The 20,007-nt window shown below is 46.9% G+C and overlaps 1 protein-coding gene across 1 annotated transcript in view; it reads right to left on the bottom strand.

Annotated features, from left to right (window-relative positions):
• The window catches only part of SOS1 (SOS Ras/Rac guanine nucleotide exchange factor 1), an 897,181-nt gene that overhangs the window by 696,012 nt on the left and 181,162 nt on the right, over nt 1-20,007 (bottom strand). Inside the window, exon 3 of the mRNA XM_086927418.1 lies at nt 10,892-11,023. Coding sequence (XP_086783544.1) covers nt 10,892-11,023 — 132 coding nt within the window. The remainder of the gene's footprint in view (nt 1-10,891; nt 11,024-20,007) is intronic.

The raw sequence follows: 20,007 nt of genomic DNA, 5'->3' as shown, positions 1-20,007 counted from the left end.
CTGGCATATCACTTATGAATAAGGAGTAGTTTCTTTTCTGTAACTCCAGTTCTGTAGTAGGGGTATCTCTGTTATAGTCATAATCTAGAGAATAGTCCCGCCCATGTGCGTGGACCCCGGAGCAATCAAAAATAATCTCTTACAGTGTCAAAAAATGCAGAAATGCATAGACACTTAAGAGAGAATTTAAAGATATATAATGCAGCCCCAAACAGGCTACACTGTCCAGTACTTCAGCTAGAAATTCCACCAAAAAAATCCACAAAACAGCAAAGCCTGTCCAGATTTTCATTTTCTTCAGTACAAACCCCTCTGGGAGATAGAGAGGAAGACCTGGACAGACAAGCCCCATAGGCTGCCATTATGTGTCTCAGAATAGGGTACTGTGCCTTTAAGAGAACTTTCCAGAACTTCACAGTATCCCAGAATGCCTTGCAGGTCTCCCTTACTTTCAGTTCTTTTTGAAGGCGTAACACGCCAGACCTGTAGCATTTCTCACATGAATATCTCTCTCCACCGGGGAGGAGGGCGGGCGCTTATGACTATAACAGAGATACCCCTACTACAGAACTGGAGTTACAGAAAAGAAACTACTCCTTCTGTAGTAGGGGATCTCTGTGTATAGTCATAATCTAGTGAATAGAATGGCAAGCCCATCCCCACACCAAAGCGGCGGTGGAGAAAAGAGAACCAACACCACTATTGTGCGAACAAATTCCGCAGCGAAGTCTGTCCCACCTGAGCATCTGCCCTGGCATCAGCGTCCAGACAGTAATGCTTAGCAAAGGTATGAACCGACTTCCAAGTGGCGGCCTTGCAGATCTCTGCAATCGGCACATTACGGAGCAAGGCTGTCGTGGCAGCTTTGCCCCTGGTGGAATGAGCCTTAGGCTTACCTCCTAAGGTCTTATTAGCTTTCTGGTAGCATAGTTGTATGCAGGACACAATCCACCTAGAAATGGACTGCTTAGAGGTCGCAAGACCCGTCCTGACTGATCCGTAATTGATAAACAATTGGTCTGACCTACGTACATCTTTGGTCTTATCTAGATAAAATTTCAACATCCTCCGAACATCCAGGGAATGCAAGGAACGTTCCGCTGGAGATGAGGGATTCTGAAAAAACGTAGGCAAAGTTATTGTTTGATTGACATGAAAGTCAGAAACAACCTTGGGAAGAAATTTAGGGTGAGTCCGCATAACAACCTTAGCAGCATGAAATACAGTATAAGGTTCATTACAACACAGTGCCTGAATTTCACTCACCCTGCGGGCCGATGTAATGGCCACGAGGAACGCCGCCTTCCAGGAAAGGTGCTGCAACGAAGCCTTATGAATGGGTTCAAAAGGCTCCTTCATCAAACTGGACAGCACCACATTCAATTCCCATGAAGGCGAAGGGAGCCTGACAGGAGGGAACACTTTCTTCAAGCCTTCCAAAAAGTCCTTGATCACAGGGATCTGAAAGAAGGAAGTCTGTGAAGGGCTTTTCCTGTAGGCAGTCAATGCAGCGAGATGAACCCTAATAGAGTGAACATTAAGGCCAGATCGCGGCAAATGTAGAAGGTAGGGAAGGATGACATCTTCCTTGCACGTCGTAGGATCCAAGTTCCTGGACACACACCAGATACAAAACCTCTTCCACTTGTAAGCGTAGGACGTTCGAGTGGAGGGCCTCTTAGACTCCTTCAGTATGTCCATACAATCTGCAGGTAGATTCAAATGTCCATATTGCACTACCTCAGGAGCCATGCCGCCAAACTCAAGGACGAGAGGACGGGGTGCACCATCTGCCCCCCGAACTTCGTGAGAAGGTCCGGCCTGCACGGCAACCGAATGTGCGGAAGGAGGGACCGGTGTAGAAGGTCCGTGAACCACCACTGTCTGGGCCATTCCGGGGCAATCAGGATCATCCGTGCCCTGGACCGTGACAGCTTGATGAGCACCGCTGGAATCAGGGGAATGGGCGGAAAAGCGTAAACAAAGCTGTTCGACCAGTTGATCCAGAGTGCATTCCCCAGCGTCCCTTGCTGGTAGTACCTGGAGGCGAAGTCTCGGCATTTGCTGTTTTCGGCGGTGGCGAACAGATCTATGTCTGGAGTTCCCCACCTTGCGAAGACTTCTCCTAGTACGTCGTCGTTTATGACCCACTCGTGGTTTTCCTGAATCAGCCTGCTCAGTGCGTCCGCCTGAACATTCTGCACACCTGGCAGATGGGTAGCCGTTATCGTCAATCCTCTTGCCAGAAGCCAGTGCCAGATCGTCTGCGCCTCCCGAGACAGGGTGCGCGATCTCGACCCCCCCTGCTTGTTGAGGTAATACATGGTGGTTGTATTGTCCGTCTGCACAAGCAAAGAGTTGGTCCGGAAGGACGGATGAAAGGCCTTCAGTGCCAAGTGAACAGCTCTGAGTTCCAGGAAATTGATGTGATACGTGGATTCCGCCTGAGACCACGTGCCTTGGATCTGTAAGTCTCCCGAATGCGCTCCCCAACCCTGGAGAGAAGCATCCGTCACGATTGTCTGAGTAGGAATGTCCTTGTGGAAGGGAACCCCTCTGAGGAGATTCTCCGCTGAGCACCACCACTTCAGAGACTGAAGAGCATGCAGAGACAGGTGTATCTTGTCGTCCCAAGATCCCCTCCTCTGGTCCCATTGGTCCTCCAAGCACTCCTGTAGAGGTCTCATGTGTAGCCGTGCATGAGGAGTGAGGAAGATACAAGAGGCCATCGACCCCAGTAGAGAAGACACCGTCCTCACTGTCGTAGATGGAGCGGTCATAAGAGCCTGAGCCTTCCGAAGGATCGATTTCCGTCGCTCCTCCGAAGGAGACACGCTTGCTGACAGCGTATTGATGGAGGCTCCCAAGTACTGAATGCACTGGACCGGGATCGGGACAGACTTGGACATGTTGATGTGCAACCCCAGCCTGTTCAAGAGAACGCACGTCTTCTGGAAGTCTGCTTGAGCTTCCGAGAAGGAGGAGGCCTTGATCAACCAATCGTCCAGGTACGGGTAGACAAACACCTTGCCTTTCCGTAGGTGTGCCGCTACCACTGCCATGCACTTCGAGAATGTCCTGGGTGCAGACTTCAGTCCGAAGGGTAGTACCGTGTATTGGTAATGATTGGCGCCGACTTGAAATCGCAGAAACTTCCTGTGCTTGTGCGCGATGGGCACGTGGAAGTACGCATCCTGTAGGTCTATGGCACAAAGCCAGTCCCCCCGTTGCAGCTGAGGATAAATCTGATGCAACGACAACATGCGAAATTTTTCCCTGCGAATCCATTTGTTTGCCTGCCGCAAGTCCAGAATGGGCCGGAACTCGTTCTTGTCCTTCTTGCGAACCAGAAAGAACCGGGAGTACAGGCCTCTTCCTCTTTGAGACAGAGGTACGTCTTCTATCGCCCTTTTCCTCAACAGGATATCGGCCTCCGCCTGGAGCTCGCGCAGCTGATACTGCGAGCTGACCGGAGGGACCGCTGGAGGAGGGCTGATGAACCGAAGACTGTATCCATTGCAAACAATATTCAGCACCCACTTGTCCTGAGTAATTTTTCTCCACTCTGCCAGGAAAGATTGAACGCTTCCCCCCCACCGGAGTGGGTAACGGATGACGGGGAAGTAACCGCTCAGGGTCGAGACCCGGCCGGGCCCTTGTTCGCGGTAGAGGGCTGCTGTCCACCTCTACCCCTCTGACGTTTTTGGAAAGGCCTTCGGAACTGCTGCTGTTGTTGCTGCTGCTGTTGTCCGGAAGACTGTCCTCTGCCTTTCCCTTGTGAACCGAACCGCCGTTGGAACTGGCGGTATGGCTTCTTGTCCTTGGGCTTTTCCAGGCCCACTGCCGTCAGGGTTTCTGCCTCGGCCTTCATCCGGGCCATCTCGTCATCGGCGTGTTTTCCGAAGAGCGTGTCCCCGGAAAACGGCAGATTGGCCACTCGCTGTTGCGCCTCGGGCTTGAGGGATGTAAGCCTGAGCCATGCATGGCGGCGTTGGTTGATGCCGTGGCAGTAGCCATGTGCCGCCAACAAGGCAATATCCGCCGCGGCACTGATGGCCTGGTTCGAAACCAGCATCCCCTCCTTGACGATCTCCATGAAATCCTCCCTCTTGTCGCGCGGCACAAGGTCCGCAAACTGTTCCATGGAGTCCCAAAGCGACCGGTCATATCAACCCAATAGCGCCGAGTCGCTGGAAGCCTTCATTGTGGTGGAAGAGGTCCCGCATGCTTTCCTTCCCGCCGAATCAATCCAGCGGCTCTCCTTGTCCGGAGGTACGGTGGAGGACGGGGAGGTAGAGTGCTGTTTCCTGGCCGCCGTCACGATCACTGAGTCGGCGACTGAATCCATCCTCAGGAAGGCCGGGTCAGAGTCCGGTGCCCTGTATTTCTTCAAGAGCCTAGAAGGAGCGGCCCTGACCACCGCAGGCGTAAGAAATAACTCTTGTGCCGGTTCAACCAGTCCCGGAACCAAGGGCAACAGAGGGCGAGACAGGTGCTTCTTGTGCAAAGTCTCGAATATCACGGACGTCGTAGGTGTGGGAGCCGTCACCGTGATACCCAACTTCGCGGCCCCCCTCAGGAGAACATCCTGGAATGTGCCGATGTCATCGATGGGAGACACCCTAGTGTCCGGGGAGTCGGACAGAGTCGGGGAATAGGAGCGAGTCCTGGAAGATGTATCCGTCCTGGATCTGTGCCTCCTATGGCGTCGCCTGGAATGAGTGGAGGACCTACGCCTGCTCCTCGATCGTTCTCTCCGTCTGGAGCGAGACTTCGACCTCCTGGGCTTAGGCCGGTCCACTGGCCTGTCCGGGGTGGCTGACTTGGGCTTACGCGGTTCTTTAGACTTCGGAGTCTTCTTGGGAGGGGTCGGAAGGTGAGGCAACGAGGCCGACCTTGGTGGGACCGGTGGAGGCTTCTCTGGTAGAGGAGGCAACGGAGGAGGTGTAGGCATCCTCGGACGCGGGCCTCTAGGCAACGGAGGAGGAGGTGGAACGGACTTCTTTGGAGTGTAAACCTCCGAGTGCACCGATCCCGGTGATCCACCAACCGTCCCGGGCTGAGGGGAGCCCCCCACAGCCTCAGGCCGCTTAGTACGGGCATCCGGCACCGTCGACCGGTGTCCAGGAGTCGACTGCCGGTCCCTCGACGTCGAGCGGCCCTTCGGCGTCGACCGCCGCTTCCTCTTCGGCGTCGAGCGACTCGCGTGTCTCGACGTCGACCCGGACCATCTCGACGACGACCTCCTGTGTCTTGACGGCGACCGCTTGCGCCTCGACGGCGACCGCCTCGACGGCGACTTGTGGTGTCTCGACGTCGACCTTGACGACGACGACCTCCTTCGCTAGACGGGGCACGCCTCCGTCTCGCCGGCGAGTGCTTCTGCGTCGACGGCGGACTCGACGACGAGGATCCCCTCGACGACGATGAAGTCTTGTGCCTGGAAGGCGATCGACGGTATTGCCTCGGCGGCGTGCGTCGACGCCGATCCTGTCGACGCCGGTCCTGTCGACGACGAACGCTCGACGTCGAAGACAGCGTCGACGACACCGTCTCCGCGTCCGACGGCGGCCTGTGCAGGTCCCTCGACGTCGACGCTTTCTCGACCCAGAGCCCTGGGGAGAAGGGGAGCTGGCCTTGGACTTCCCCCTCGACGTCTTGGAAGGTGCCACCGACCCAGACGGAGAATGGGGACGTGTGCTGGGCTTCCTGCCCCCGGGGAGCCCCCCAGGGGCCTCAGCATGGGCAGAGGAAGCCCCTCCAGACCCACCTTGCGCCTTCTGTCTCCTTTCTTCTAGTCCCTGAAGCCTGATTTTCTTTCTGTCTTTCAGGGTCCTGCCAGAGAAACCCTGGCAGATCTCACACTCCTCAGGGATGTGGGAAGAGGGAAGGCAGAGGATACAGACCTCATGAGGATCTGTCTTGGCCTTCTTCCTGGAGCACTTTGGGCATTTATCAAATAATGCAGGCATTATTTCGACCCAGGAGTGCCAAAAAGTCAAGAAGAAAGCTGTAATGTACAGATAAAGTACACAAAAAACGATTTTAGAACAAAAACCCTTGAATAGGGAGAGCTCAATGCTCCAGGGTCCTGCTAGCAGGAGCCGGAAAAAAGAACTGAAAGTAAGGGAGACCTGCAAGGCATTCTGGGATACTGTGAAGTTCTGGAAAGTTCTCTTAAAGGCACAGTACCCTATTCTGAGACACATAATGGCAGCCTATGGGGCTTGTCTGTCCAGGTCTTCCTCTCTATCTCCCAGAGGGGTTTGTACTGAAGAAAATGAAAATCTGGACAGGCTTTGCTGTTTTGTGGATTTTTTTGGTGGAATTTCTAGCTGAAGTACTGGACAGTGTAGCCTGTTTGGGGCTGCATTATATGTCTTTAAATTCTCTCTTAAGTGTCTATGCATTTCTGCATTTTTTGACACTGTAAGAGATTATTTTTGAGTGCTCCGGGGTCCACGCACATGGGCGGGACTATTCTCTAGATTATGACTATACACAGAGATCCCCTACTACAGAACTAATGCACCAACATCCCTTACGGTCAAAGATTGCTCATCTCCAACTCACCGACCTTCAATGCTACCATAACAATATACAGAAACAGCTAAATCATGGTAATAGCCAATTACATCAACCTGAACCAATTTGAATACAAAATTCCCTATGCTACGTAACTCAGACTCTCATCCCTCCAACCATCTAACCCCCTCCCATCCCGTGCTCCAGAGCACACAGCGGGAATAACACACAATTCTCACCAGAAGCTCACACTAAATCCACACCTCCGACCTTCACTCCACCCTTATGTCATGCACCCCTACGACCACTACCCTATCCTTCATGACTACACTCCTACTCCTCTCTCCCTAGTCACTGACCGCTACACCAACCACATCACATCAGCCATAGCTGGTCATAACACCATTACAAGTTCCAGACTTTAACTCTACAACTCCATGAACAACCGCTCCCTGCCCCCCGCCTCCCACACAATACACTAACCTAGAATTACCTTCCCCTGGAGACCCCAACCTACATTTAAAGACCATCGAAACTATAACCAAGAAAACACAAGGACACACATTGAACGCACACGCCATAGTCAACAAAAAGGACGATACAAGTGGTATTACAACACACACCACAATTAACCCACAACCCCCTCAGCCCTGATTAACAAGCACAGGCTAACCTGCTCCTTAAAAGGACCACTCTCTCGACATAGAACCTGTTATTTATGGTCAGACTGACTGAACTTAATAAAATGAATGAAAAAACAACTCAAGTACCCCCATGAAACCCTATGCCTATGAATACCATAGCTGAAAGTCCAACCCATCTTCAAAGACAATTCGACTGAGAAACTTAGGGCATAAACAAAATCTTTATCAACAACAAAAAATTCTCTGACCCCCCGCCCCTCCAACACCTGCATCTCACAACATCATCAGCGAACCCCCTCTGCCTTCCAAATCCCAACCGAACAGCTAGCACACTACCCCTATCAACAACCAATCTCACAGGTCAAAATGAATGAGCCACAAGGTGTCCATGAGAAACACAATGGATCTAGCAAAAAATGTGCAATCGTAGGGCAGCCCTGAACTCCCCCACCCCTAACATCCAGGTGATAACCAGAAATGACAGTGACATCAACCCACCAAGGGTTACCAGACCACCATCACAACGCACCAAAAAACCTATGGCACCCCCTCCCCCTTCCAAAAACACGCTACCAGCAGCAAGGTAAACTGCATGCTTTTAAACTGTAGATCAGCATCCAAACACGCAACAGAGTTGGCTGAAGCCATACTGCAACACAACACTGACATTACGTTTGTCACAGACACCTGGCTCAATGTTTCATCCTATCCGATCATCGACCTTCTAGTCCCTCCAGGTTTCTTCATCTTCAAGGAGGACAGGACAGACCATTACGGCGGTGGCATAGCCATCGTGCATAACAACAACATCACAATGGTTGAAACAAACATCTTCTCACATACATCATTAGAATAACTCAGCACCACCCTAAAGGTAAAAGACAACAAAATTAACAAAATATCATCTCATCTACCAACCACCAGGAAACACGCCCACTTTCGGGGAACAACTATCTGATCTACTAACACACTGCTCTCTTAACTCTGACAACATAATCCTAGGTGACTTCAATCTCCACTGGAATAACGAGAAGGACACGTTAATACAGTCATTTAACAAACTCTTACTCAGCAAAGATCTTACCCAACACTGCAAGGGACAAATCCAGAACAGAGGTTCAACTTTAGATACTATCACAGTCCAAATCTAATTAATAAGCATAAACAACGTTCTCCAAATTGACTGGTCAGAACACCACATTATTCTGTTTGACACCAACCAAGTGGCAGTGCCTCCCAACTGATCTCGGAAAACCTTTCAATGGTGCAGAAACCTCAATCTAATCCCTCTAGCTGCCCTGGAAGAAAAATGTCATCCCTACTCCCACCTACCATAGACAACCACAATACAGATGAGCTCACTACCCTCTACAATGACAACTGCCCTAGACCACAAGCACCCCTGAAACTAAAAAGGGCAGACAAACCACCTCAAAATCCTGGCTCAACAAAGACCTCAACTCTGAAAGATTACAAGTAAGAGTTGCTGATATATTCTGGAGAGCTAACCTAGCCACAACCCTCCTTTACCAGCTCCAAAGAAAATGCAACCTCAAAGAGAAAACCACCTTCATCTGGAACGTTGTAGACAAAGAAAATAAAAACGCCCCAAAGGACTTTTTATTGCCATACAACAAACCTCTAAACCTACCAAAGAATCCCCCCTCCCTCAAAACAACACTGCGACAACTTGGCAAAAATGTTCAATAACAAAATCACAAAAATCGAGCTCTCCCTGGACTGTCACCCACAGACTCGCCGCAGCAACCCTTCCCGCAAAACGGAGGTAAACCCAATCCTAGATCACTCCTTGATTTTCAAAACTGAGGTCCCTCCCCCAGTAACTACCAGTATCAAACAAAACCCAAGGCCCTACTCCGCACCCAAGAGTTAGAAGGTTTTCAAATCACTCACATCACCATAGTGATTGCCAAATCCAAGCCATACTCCCACTACAAGACCCTTTACCGGCTTCCCTGGCAAAAAAGCCTTAACCTCACCTTAAGCAGTCTATGGACCAAGATCATAAACAGCTCCCTGAACAATGGGCTGAAGCCCGACTGCCTTAAACAAGGGCAAATAAATACTCTTTAAAAAAAAAAAAAAAAACAGACAGACTCAAACAATCCCAAGACCCATCACCAACCTTTCTCCTCCTAGCAAACATTCTTGAGCAATGTGTTCTTTCCACAACTCAACCACCACATGGACTCCAATACACTATTCAACTCACACCAGTCAGGTTTTAGGAAGGGATGCAGCACTGAAACAGCTATACTGAATATAACAGGTGACATTCATAAATCCTTCGGCACGAACAGATGCTGCCTGTCTGCCCTCCTAGACCTATTAACGGCTTTCAACACTGTGGGCCTTAAGTTACTTTTGGACACCCTGAAACAACGAATGGGAGCAGACGCCACGGTTCTGCAATGGTTCATCTCATTTCTGCATAACCGATCCAAACTAATAAAAAATCAACAACTCTATGTCCAACATTTTACCCATCAACTAAGTGTCCTAGAAGGCAAGTTCTGCCTCCGACACGCTTCAACATGTACATGGAGCCCCCCACCACAATTCTGAGACATGCAAATATTTCCCTTAACCTCTATGCTGATAACACCCAGAGCTACCTAGAAGCATCCTCTCTGAACGGCATTTGCTGACTTAACACCACACTCTTAAAAGTACAAAACTGGCTTTCACACAACCTCATCAAACTCAAACAAGAAAGAAAACTGAAATTCTGATCTTCTCTAACCACGGCCACTCACCACAGGTCCAAGAATGGCTAAATAACCTAGACGTCCTGAACTGCAAGCTTACTCTAGCTGAGCTCATACACAAGGTCAACTGCAATGGGAGCTTTTTTGTATCTTAAAACTCCTTAACAAAATCAAGCCCTTCCTAACTCCAAATGACCTAAAAAACGCAATGCAAGCACTAGTTCTGTCTAGACTATTGAAATGCCAGACTCACATCCTCAGTCAAAGCACATGTAGTCCCCACGAGAGCCACCCTAAATGCAGCAGCACGAATGGTCACAGGAGCAAAGAAACACAATCACATCTCCCCACCACAGCAAACCTAAAGTGCTAACAAATCAAAACATGCTGCTGCTTCAAAACTGCCTGTCTCACCGACAAAGCCCTACACATTGGTAAATCAGCTTACCTCACAGCCAAACTCACTAAACCAGGACAATCTAGAAACCGAAGAAGCTCCAACACTCCTTTTCAGTTTCCCCAAATGACATTAACAAAAAGCCCTTTCTCGCTCTCGCAGGCAATGCCCTCGAAATCTGGATCTCATTCCCAGTACATATTAGAACTAACCCCTCCTTCAAGAGCTTCAAGAGGCAACTAAAACAATTTCTCCTCAACCGGCAGCTCTGTCCCTCGTGGAATCCTCATTTAGTTACATAAACCCCACCAGCAAGGCATACACAACGAATTGACGCCCAAGTCTGCAATCATAATACTTTATTACTAAAGGAGAATGACTAACCACCGAAACTGTACTTTTATTACACTGTCTAGACTGTGCTATTATTGTATTGTGACTGTCTGATATCTGTAGTTTACATTGCTGTAAAGCACTATGATACCCCTCGGATAAGCCAGTACTATATACATATTCTAAATAAACAAATACATTTAGCATTTTACCAGTTTTGCGGAAAATAAAATGTTAATTTATTCCCTATTTGTAAACTTTACCTTTAGTAAAGGGTGTATTTTCTCCACTGGAAGTGATAACGGGTTTCTTCGTTTCTTCTTTTCTATTGCAGATTGGGCATCAGCAATTGCCCATTTATCAATTGGATGAGGAAAGGTTTTTTGTACACGCTCCTGAAAATAACAAAAGAAGGAAAGGGTTATCCATTACAGGTTCTCTCAAACATGTACCTGTCAAGCTCACCTAATATAAGCACTGTTTATAGGATTTAATTTCCACCCTATAACCATAGTTGGAAGATGCAACTCAGAATAAATTGCACTGATGCAGACATTTATATTGCCACATATTCAGTCCAAGTAAATGTGTTTGATTTGGAACAGTTAATAATGTTGGCAGGAAACCTTATCTAAGAAACTCGTACTATCTTAAACCCTAAAACGTAGACAACAACTAGTATTCTGAATAGTCTTTAATTCCCATTATGTAGAAACTGCTGCCAGTGGCTTAAGTGAAACAAACATTTCTATTTCAATGGCTACTGCAAGAAAAAATGTTGACTCGACAATCTGCCTCAACGTGCCTAGGTGCAGCTGGTCAACACTCACTCCGTGATATTCCTCAAGTTTAAAATATGTAATATTTCATGCCTTCTGTTAATAAAGCAAAAGCATGCACAATACGGAGAGCGTATGTTGGATAGTAAAGGGACAAAGAATAAGAGTTACAGTATGGAAGCACGACACATATGCATCATTTGCTTACTCTCAAATCTAGCTCGAGGCAATTCTAAAAACTGTGAGAATAGGACGAAAATGAAGAAGGGGCGAGTGCCTTTGGAAATTAAAGTAGGGAAATGGTGTACGGCAGTGTTTCCCAAACTGTGGTCCACGAACCCCCAGGGGTCCTTGACACATTCCCTGGGGGTCCGCAGATAGTTTTAAAAGCACTGCAAAGTATCTTGTTTAATTAGCAGTTTTCAAAGAACAATAAAAGCGACGAGATAACGCCAGTGATTAATGTCCCTGCTGGAGAGAGATAAGAGTTTTGTCCAGTAGCGGCTTTACTTATCTAAAGTAGCACAGAGGGTTAATATGCCTACAGCAAAGATAGTGTACCATGCATTTTAAAAAACTTTTTTATATGCATAGGTCAGTGGGTTACTGCTTTCGTCAGAGAGATTCTTTTTTTAAAGTGCAGTTCATAAGTGACAATCGTAATCTTGCACAGTGACCTATAAACTATCAAACAGCTGCTTGCAAATTGCAAGGTAGAAGTTTGTGACTTATGTTTTTTCCCAGTTTTTCATTATCCTGATGCTGCTAAAAAGGTTTATTTGGGTGGAAATACATTTTATTGTTAAAGTCAATGCTAACCACTGTGTTATGTTCTGAATCCTCAGTTTGTGCTTCTCCAGACCAAGCACTCTTTAAAAATGCCTACCAGTACGAATGACATGTGAATTCTACACCTTGTAGTCTCCTTTGCCTTACGTAACATATTCAGTATACATTGATTTACATGTACGATTCACCTTCTCTATATGTGTGTGATGTAAATTGCTTTGACATCCTAAAATGGTATGAGAGATGCTATAAAAAATTAAATACACATGACAGAGGGGCTATGGAGAGATAAGAAGCACTGTTGGAGGGTGATAGTGGGGGAATCATTGAAGAACCCCCAGAAAGATTTTCGTATTCTGGTGCATAGTCAGGTTTTCATTTACTATTCTTTAAAAGCGAATACAATTCAATCTATAATGATAAATGTGTTGTAGACTGCACCATTGTTTCCTAAATTTCTTAGGGGGGAGAGCCTCCCAAAATACCCTATGTAGTGGTCAGGCTAACTCACTGCACTTGGTGTACCCCGTATGGGGACTGATCTGAAATCATTTGCTAGAGATGCTTTGGGTTTCCAGTCTGGCCCTGGCAGGAGCTGGAGCCTCATACTGCGAAATAAAACCAGCCATTGAAAAGTTAGTCCGGTATATGTCAAGGTGTATGCTCACTGAGTAGAGATTCAGGACTGCAAGCAATTTACTGCTGTCCAATGTTGTGGCACAAGGAATATATTAATTATACTGTAAGCATCTATTTGTAGCGTGTAGGGCCGTTGCTTCATATGCTTAGCATATCCTGCCATCTAGTGTTGGGCTCAGACTTTTGCAACTTGTTTTTCTTTGAAGAAGTCTTTCTGTCACGTGGTATTGTTACTACTTCTTCATTGTGTATTGCACATGTCCTGCTGCTCCTTTTTCAGACTGTTTTTCGCTCACTGTGTGAGCATAAGAATATTGTGATAAACAAGATAAACATGTGAGTAAAATTAATTACAGTAAATAACAATGAGATGGATAAGAATATATTTCAACCAATAGCTTCCGGTGAGGAGGTTGGGTGCATATGATTATACGGCACTACACCCTATGAATAAATGCTTACAGTGTAAGTAACATATTCCATTTGTAACATGTGTTATATATAAAATGCAAATGTAAATGTAAATGTACAGGAATTTATATAGTGCAAATCACCGAGCGGTTTCTAAGCGCTTGCTTAGGGAACCCGTCCTGGCATTCCCCTGTGAGATAACCCCGGCAGGGTATCCGCAAGGTGAAAGCCAGGCATCCCGCCGCGAGGGGCCGTTGTGGAGATTAAGCAAGCTATTGCCCAGAGTCGCAGAGTGTGAACCCGTGAATCGAGTATGCACCGGAGCGAGAATTGCCGAGTCCATGGACATTTTTAGGACTCAAGACCCCGCTGAGCCGAGAATTGAACCCTGGTCCCGGGCTGACCAATGCTTCCAGGTCTGCCTCCTCTAACCAGTGAGCCACACTTCTCCACTGTTGACAGTAGATACAAATTCTTAGTATGGAACAAAAGGCGGAGCTCCTCTAAGTGGCGGCTAGTGATTGGTTGATGTATAAATTTGAGAGTTCTTAATACAGCTTGACCCTCTCTAGCTTGTTGATTAGCGAAGACGTCAACACAATAGTGATCTGTAAATGTATGTGGGTTATTCAATATAGCTCCTTTACAAATATCCTCAATTGGGATCTTTCAGAAGAAAGCCATTGTGGCTCCTTTTGAATTTCCATATGAAATGAGCTCTTGGAGGTACTGTAATGATCCGTTTTGCTTTGAGGTAACTAGTCTGAATGCATCTAACTATCCATCTGGCAATTCCTGCTTTGGATATGGGGGAGCCCTTTTGTGGTTTTGAAAAATGCAATAAAATGGTTGTTTTTTCCTAAGGGATTTGGTTCCATCTATGTAGAACATTAGAACTCTTTTAACATCTAGTGTATGTGGTTTAGGAAATAAAAATGTTAACTTTATAGTTTGGCTTGTGTGAAAGGCTAACACTAACTTTAGTAGAAACTTTGGGCTGGTACGGAGTACCGATTTTGTTGGAAATATTTTAAAGAATGGTTATTCTAAGGTAGTGCTTGAAGTTTCACCTATTCTCCTCAGTGAAGTGATAGGCATTTGGACAGCAACTTTCCGTGTGAGGAACTGAAGTTCAGGAAGGAAGGGATTCAAATGGTGTCCCCCATAACTTCAGTGAGGAAAATGTTAAGATTCCAGACTGGGTTTGGGAATGGAAGGTGGTAGGATTTTTTTCTAGTCCTTCCACAAAGTCTCTGATCACTGGCATTATAAAAATGTACACGTGTTGCCTGTTTTGCATGTAAGTAGCTGAGGCTGCTAAGTGTAATCTGATAGACGTACAAACGTAATCTGATAGACGTATAAGCAAGTACTGCTTGCTGTTGGTAGAATAAATAGCTATTGAGGTATTTTACTGTTGATGATAAAGGCTGAATTTGTTCATTTAAACAGTCGGGAACAAATCTTTTCCATTGTGCTGCACAGCTAGCTCTTGTAGTTTGTTTACGTGCTGGCTTCAGTATACCTATACATTCTTGCGGTAAGTTATGGTGCCCAAATTCTAGGATCAAAGGAGCCAGATCACTAGATTGAGGTGTTTGAAATTTGGATGCATCACTCTCCCTTGATTTTGTGTTAGAGATGTGGTCAAAGAGGTTGTTTTTCATGTGGCACTACCGATAGTTGCAGTAGGGTTGTGAAGCATGTCTGCCATGCCCATGTTGGTGTCGTAATTTGACGATGGCCCAGTTAGCGCCTAGCTGTAGCTACACGTTTTCCGTTTCAATTGGCCATACTCGGAAACACCATTTTGTGTGTTACGGTGGCCATCTTAGATCATAAGCGGCCTCGTGGCCAGCATGGCCTTTAGTCCGTTGTCCGTGCCATTGACCACTTGAGTTTGCCCAGCAACAGGCTATTTTTAGTACTGGTCAAGCCTGTACATGCGCAGTCCCCATTGACCAGTCACCCCTCTGGAATGTGCCGCCTAAACTGACCAGTGGAGTTGTAACCCCTCCAATGAGCTGGCGGTGTTCCAAAGATGACCTTATATGTACATAACGTTTGTAACTTTGTGCCGCCCATTGTTTTATTACCTGTAAACTGTATAAAAGAGTAAGTCACACCGATGTTCGGGGTGATACTTCTTGCATTACCGAAGGGTGCTGTAGGAATGTACCACCACCCCATGGGGTTTTAATAAACTTGTTCTTTGCATTTTTCAGTTTCCGTGCCAACAGTTCTTTCGGTGTAAGTGGGTTATCTTTGGAGCATGTAGGCCTTGGGAACCCAATACCACAAATTGGCGACTCTGGTGGGACTCATCGGCGACTCGGATGCCCGAAGGAGAGGTCGTGACGAAGGTCTGGATACTCGCCATGGACGCGCGCTGCCACTGAGTGACCAGAGTCTTGGCACCCACGGTGTTTTTTCCTTTCCTTCCGATCTGACCTTCCAGGTGGCGCCGGTCTCCGACTGAGTCCTCGATCGGTTGTGTTGCTGGATAAAGTGCCGTTTGGCTGATTCGATTACAAGACCTTGGCAGTTGGAAACTGGACCTTTGAGGCTTTGGGTAAGATTTGTGATCGGTAAGGTAGTCTGCGGACGGTTACTGAAGTTCTATGATTTGTGATCGGTAAGGTAGTCCTCGGACGCTTGCCGAAGTCCTATGACCTATGATTTTGATTTGAGTTAGCTAACATTTGTGAATTTGTGATCTTTGAAAAAAAAAAAATATATATGTGTAGTGCACTTCACATAGGCAGGCATGTAGAGATGTTTCTCTAATTTTGTTTTTTTCCTTCGAGCGGCACGTTTGTGTGAAGTACTGTAAGTGCCATTTTTCTACGGTATCGCGCTTTCGTGGTACCCTTTTGAACATGCCTGTTTTAAGCACACTCCGAGGGATGTGCTGTCTTGGAAATGGTACCACAATTAGGTTAGCGGAAGCACACCCGGCTCCCCCAGAGGGAACACCAAATAGGGACATGTATATAAAGCATGGCCTTCCACCTATAATGTACACTAAATTATGGAATAAGTACACCAAGTCCGATCCTGAATTGCAATGGCCTCTACATGGGTCGTTCGATTTACGAAAAGTACAGTTTGTGGAGCAATGTTTGTTTCAGCGAAGGTCTAGACAGAACATGTTTGACTGTGTGCGAATGTGGGAGAAAGCGGTGCGTGAGCGAATGAAGCGTGAAGTTGCCTTGGCGGACAAAGAGCAGCGCAAGACTGCTCGGGATAAGGCTTTACAGCTTGAGGAAAAAGAGGAGCAGGAAAAGAAAGAGAGGGAGGAACGGGAACGTAAATTGCAAACGACTGGTCAATTCCCTATTCGTCGACCGCTTTATCCTGTCCTTAATAATGAAATTGATGATTTTTCATTACTAGATCGATCACCGCCTCCGTACGTTTCGCCTACGGCTTCACTTGCAGAATCGGATGAGGACGGACAGGATAAGTCGGGAAAGAAGGGTGTATCTGGTCTCAGGTTTTCGGCGGAGAGATCCGCGCATTTACGTAGTTGGGCTCGTAGAGCGAATACGAAGTTTGCTTCTCAGTCTGAAATTATTTCTGAAAGGGGTACTTGGACAGACCAAGAGTTACTGTATTTTATGGCCACTTTGGCAGATGAAGTCGTCACCGCATTTCGTAAAATTTCAGATACGCTAGAACCTAAGGCTGTGTCAGTTCATCGTGAGAATCTAGAAAAAGGTGTATTTGTTCTTGCAGATGTCGATGCCTTTTACAATCAACTGATCCAGCTGCGAGATGAGACTATCAGATTGCGGGACGAGCGGAAAAGGATTAAGGAGTCCGGGCCGGAATCTGACGGGCAATCTAAGGAGTGTTCTCTCCGGGGTTCAGATAAGAGTTCTGCAATGCATGTTATGCCTATGCGTGAAGCTGCACCTTTGTATGTTCCACCGAAGGGGGAAGGTACAGATGATGATAAAAGGTCAAAGGATGCGAAGGGGTACTTTGTATATAATTGGGTGTATACGCCTTGGAATAGAGCGGATGTTATGGCGTTGAAAAATTCTTTACCTGATCTTCGTAAAAATCCGGCAGCATTCTATGAAGGGGTGGAAGGGGCTATTTCGTCTTGTGTGATGACTCTTGTTGACATAGATTTGTTTTTTGGGTTAATACTTCCGCCTGACATGTGGAGACAAATTCGTAAAAATAATGATGAGACAATACTTGGGGGTACATGGAAAGAGATAAATCAAGCTGACTTAGAGAGGAAACCGGCATGTAAGCCTTGTCAGTTGATTTTAGACCTCCCAACGGCTATTTTGGTAAAATTAAAAACGCTCATACCTTCTAAAAAGATAGATTGGACCATGTTAGCTTTGTGTAAACAAAAGCCAGATGAAACGGTTTCAGACTTCTTTACACGCTTCGAAGAGGCGTTTCACGATTACAGTGGTCAATCTTTAACAGACGATACAGGTCGGCATTTGTTTGTAGATAAGTATGTGGCTAATCTCCTGCCGGAGATTGCAAAACGATTGAAATCGAGTGAAAGTTCCTGGGCCACGGCGACCCCTGCGTCTTTGTTGACTATGGCTCAGTATTATGAGCGGCAGGAGTTGGAGGCTAAAGAAAGTATTGATAAAAAAGCGAAAGAATTGAAAACGAAGGTGATGTTGGCACAGGTTCGTGGAACACAGGGTAGAGGGAATGACAGGGGTAGACGAGGTGGAGGAAATACGTCGTATGGTCGTACGGATATTGCGGAGGATCAATGTGCTTATTGTAAAGAGTTTGGGCATTGGGCTGAGGATTGTCCGGTACTTCGTGAACAACGTAGTCAGCGTGGTCGAGGAGGTGGTAGGTCGCGGGGCGGTTATACGGGGGCGAGAGGTGGCGGAGGTGATCGTGGAAGGGCTGAGCAAGGGGGCCGTGGCCAGGATGAACGAAATACTTTTGATAGATGGAACCAATATCAGATTTCAGAGGGTGAGAATGTGGAGCACCAGGATTATGTGCATGCATAGGACTGCGTAGGATGGGGTGCGGAACCAATTGAAGTGCCGGTAGATCAGGAAGGTCCATATGTAACAGCGGGCATTTTGGGTTCTACTGATCACTTCCTAGTCGACACCGGAGCTACTCGTAGCGCTTTGTCAAAGAAATTGGTTCTGAGGGCTCCCCTGTCTGGCGAAATGATAACATGTGTAGGGTTCGATGGCACACCCTCCCCTAGCCCTTTGTCCAAACCCCTTGCACTTTGTCTTGACAAATTTTTTAGTTTTGGTCAATTTTTGTTATCTCCCTATACACCAGATAATATTTTGGGCCTTGATTTGCTTAAATACTTTCGAGCAACGATACGGTGCGCTCCTGAAGGAGTGCGGGTTATCCTGAATGACAATTACCCTGACCCGAACAGGTTCTATACCATATCAGACATTCCAGCTTCGGCCTCTCTCCCGCACACGTTATGGGCGACCTCAGACACGGATGTGGGGGAGATGCGTATTCCACCTATTCATATTACTGTTAAGGAGGGGGCCTCTTTGCCACGGGTGCCACAGTATAAGATTTCGAAGGAAGGTGAAATTGCCCTGACTCACATTGTCCAGGATTTGATAGCTGCTGGGGTGGTGGAAGAGGTTCCTTATAATGTTTGTAACAGCCCTATTCTCCCGATTCTTAAGCGAGATACTGACGACAAAGTCTATCGCTTTATTATTGACTTGAGAGATCAACAAAATTGTCATTCCCCAATATCCGGTGGTGTCAGATATTACGACCTTGCTCACATTGGCACCTCCAACGGCCACGACCTTTAGTGTAATTGACTTGAAAAATGCGTTCTTTTCCATCCCTGTCCATCCTGATAGCAGATATTTGTTTGGCTTCACGTTAAATAATAAATCGTATAGATTTTGTCGTGTTCCTCAAGGTTACACTGAGAGCCCGAGTATCTATAGCCAAGCTTTAAAAAGACAGCTTGATTCCTTTGAGTTGCAATCGGGGGTTGTTTTGATCCAATATGTGGACGACCTTCTGCTTGCTGCAGATTCTTACACGCAATGTGAGGAGAGTACGATTGCGTTGCTTTCCTTTTTGGCACAGAATAATCACAAGGTTTCTAAGAAAAAGCTACAATACTGTATACCCAAGGTGACCTACCTCGGTCATCTTTTGTCTAAGGAGGGGCGTGCATTGACATCAGATCGTATTCAGGCAATATTAGATACACCAGTCCCCCGCACACAGAGAGATGTACGCGCCTTCATAGGGTTAACGTCCTTTTGTAGGCAGTGGATCATGGGGTTTTCGCACATTATAAAGCCTTTGTTAGCGTTACTGTCCAAAACTACACCAATGCCCCTTGAATGGACAGATGAATGTCAAAATGCTTTTGATCAGCTGAGACAAGCCCTTTGCTCTGCACCCGTATTAGGTACACCAGATTATACTAAGACTTTCACATTGTACGTGCACGAGAAAGATGGGTGCGCGTTATCAGTGTTAGTGCAGACACACGGGGACAAGCAGAGGCCATGTGCATACTTTTCTGCCATTCTTGATCCTGTAGCGCGAGGGTTACCTGGGTGTTTCCGAGCAGTTGCAGCAACAGCAGTAGCGATACGGCAGAGTGAGGGAATAGTGTTATCGCACAAATTGTTGGTGTTAGTTCCTCACGCAGTAGATTCCCTGCTAAATCAAACAAAGACCCAATATCTCACGAGCGCACGGTTAACAGGATACGAGCTTACACTGTTGGCGCCACATATCAC

Source organism: Lissotriton vulgaris, chromosome 6 (assembly GCF_964263255.1).
Source record: "Lissotriton vulgaris chromosome 6, aLisVul1.2, whole genome shotgun sequence".
In the NCBI taxonomy this organism is placed as follows: domain Eukaryota; kingdom Metazoa; phylum Chordata; class Amphibia; order Caudata; family Salamandridae; genus Lissotriton; species Lissotriton vulgaris.
Note: the sequence above shows the minus strand (reverse complement) of the source record. Positions and strands in the feature narration are given on the sequence as shown.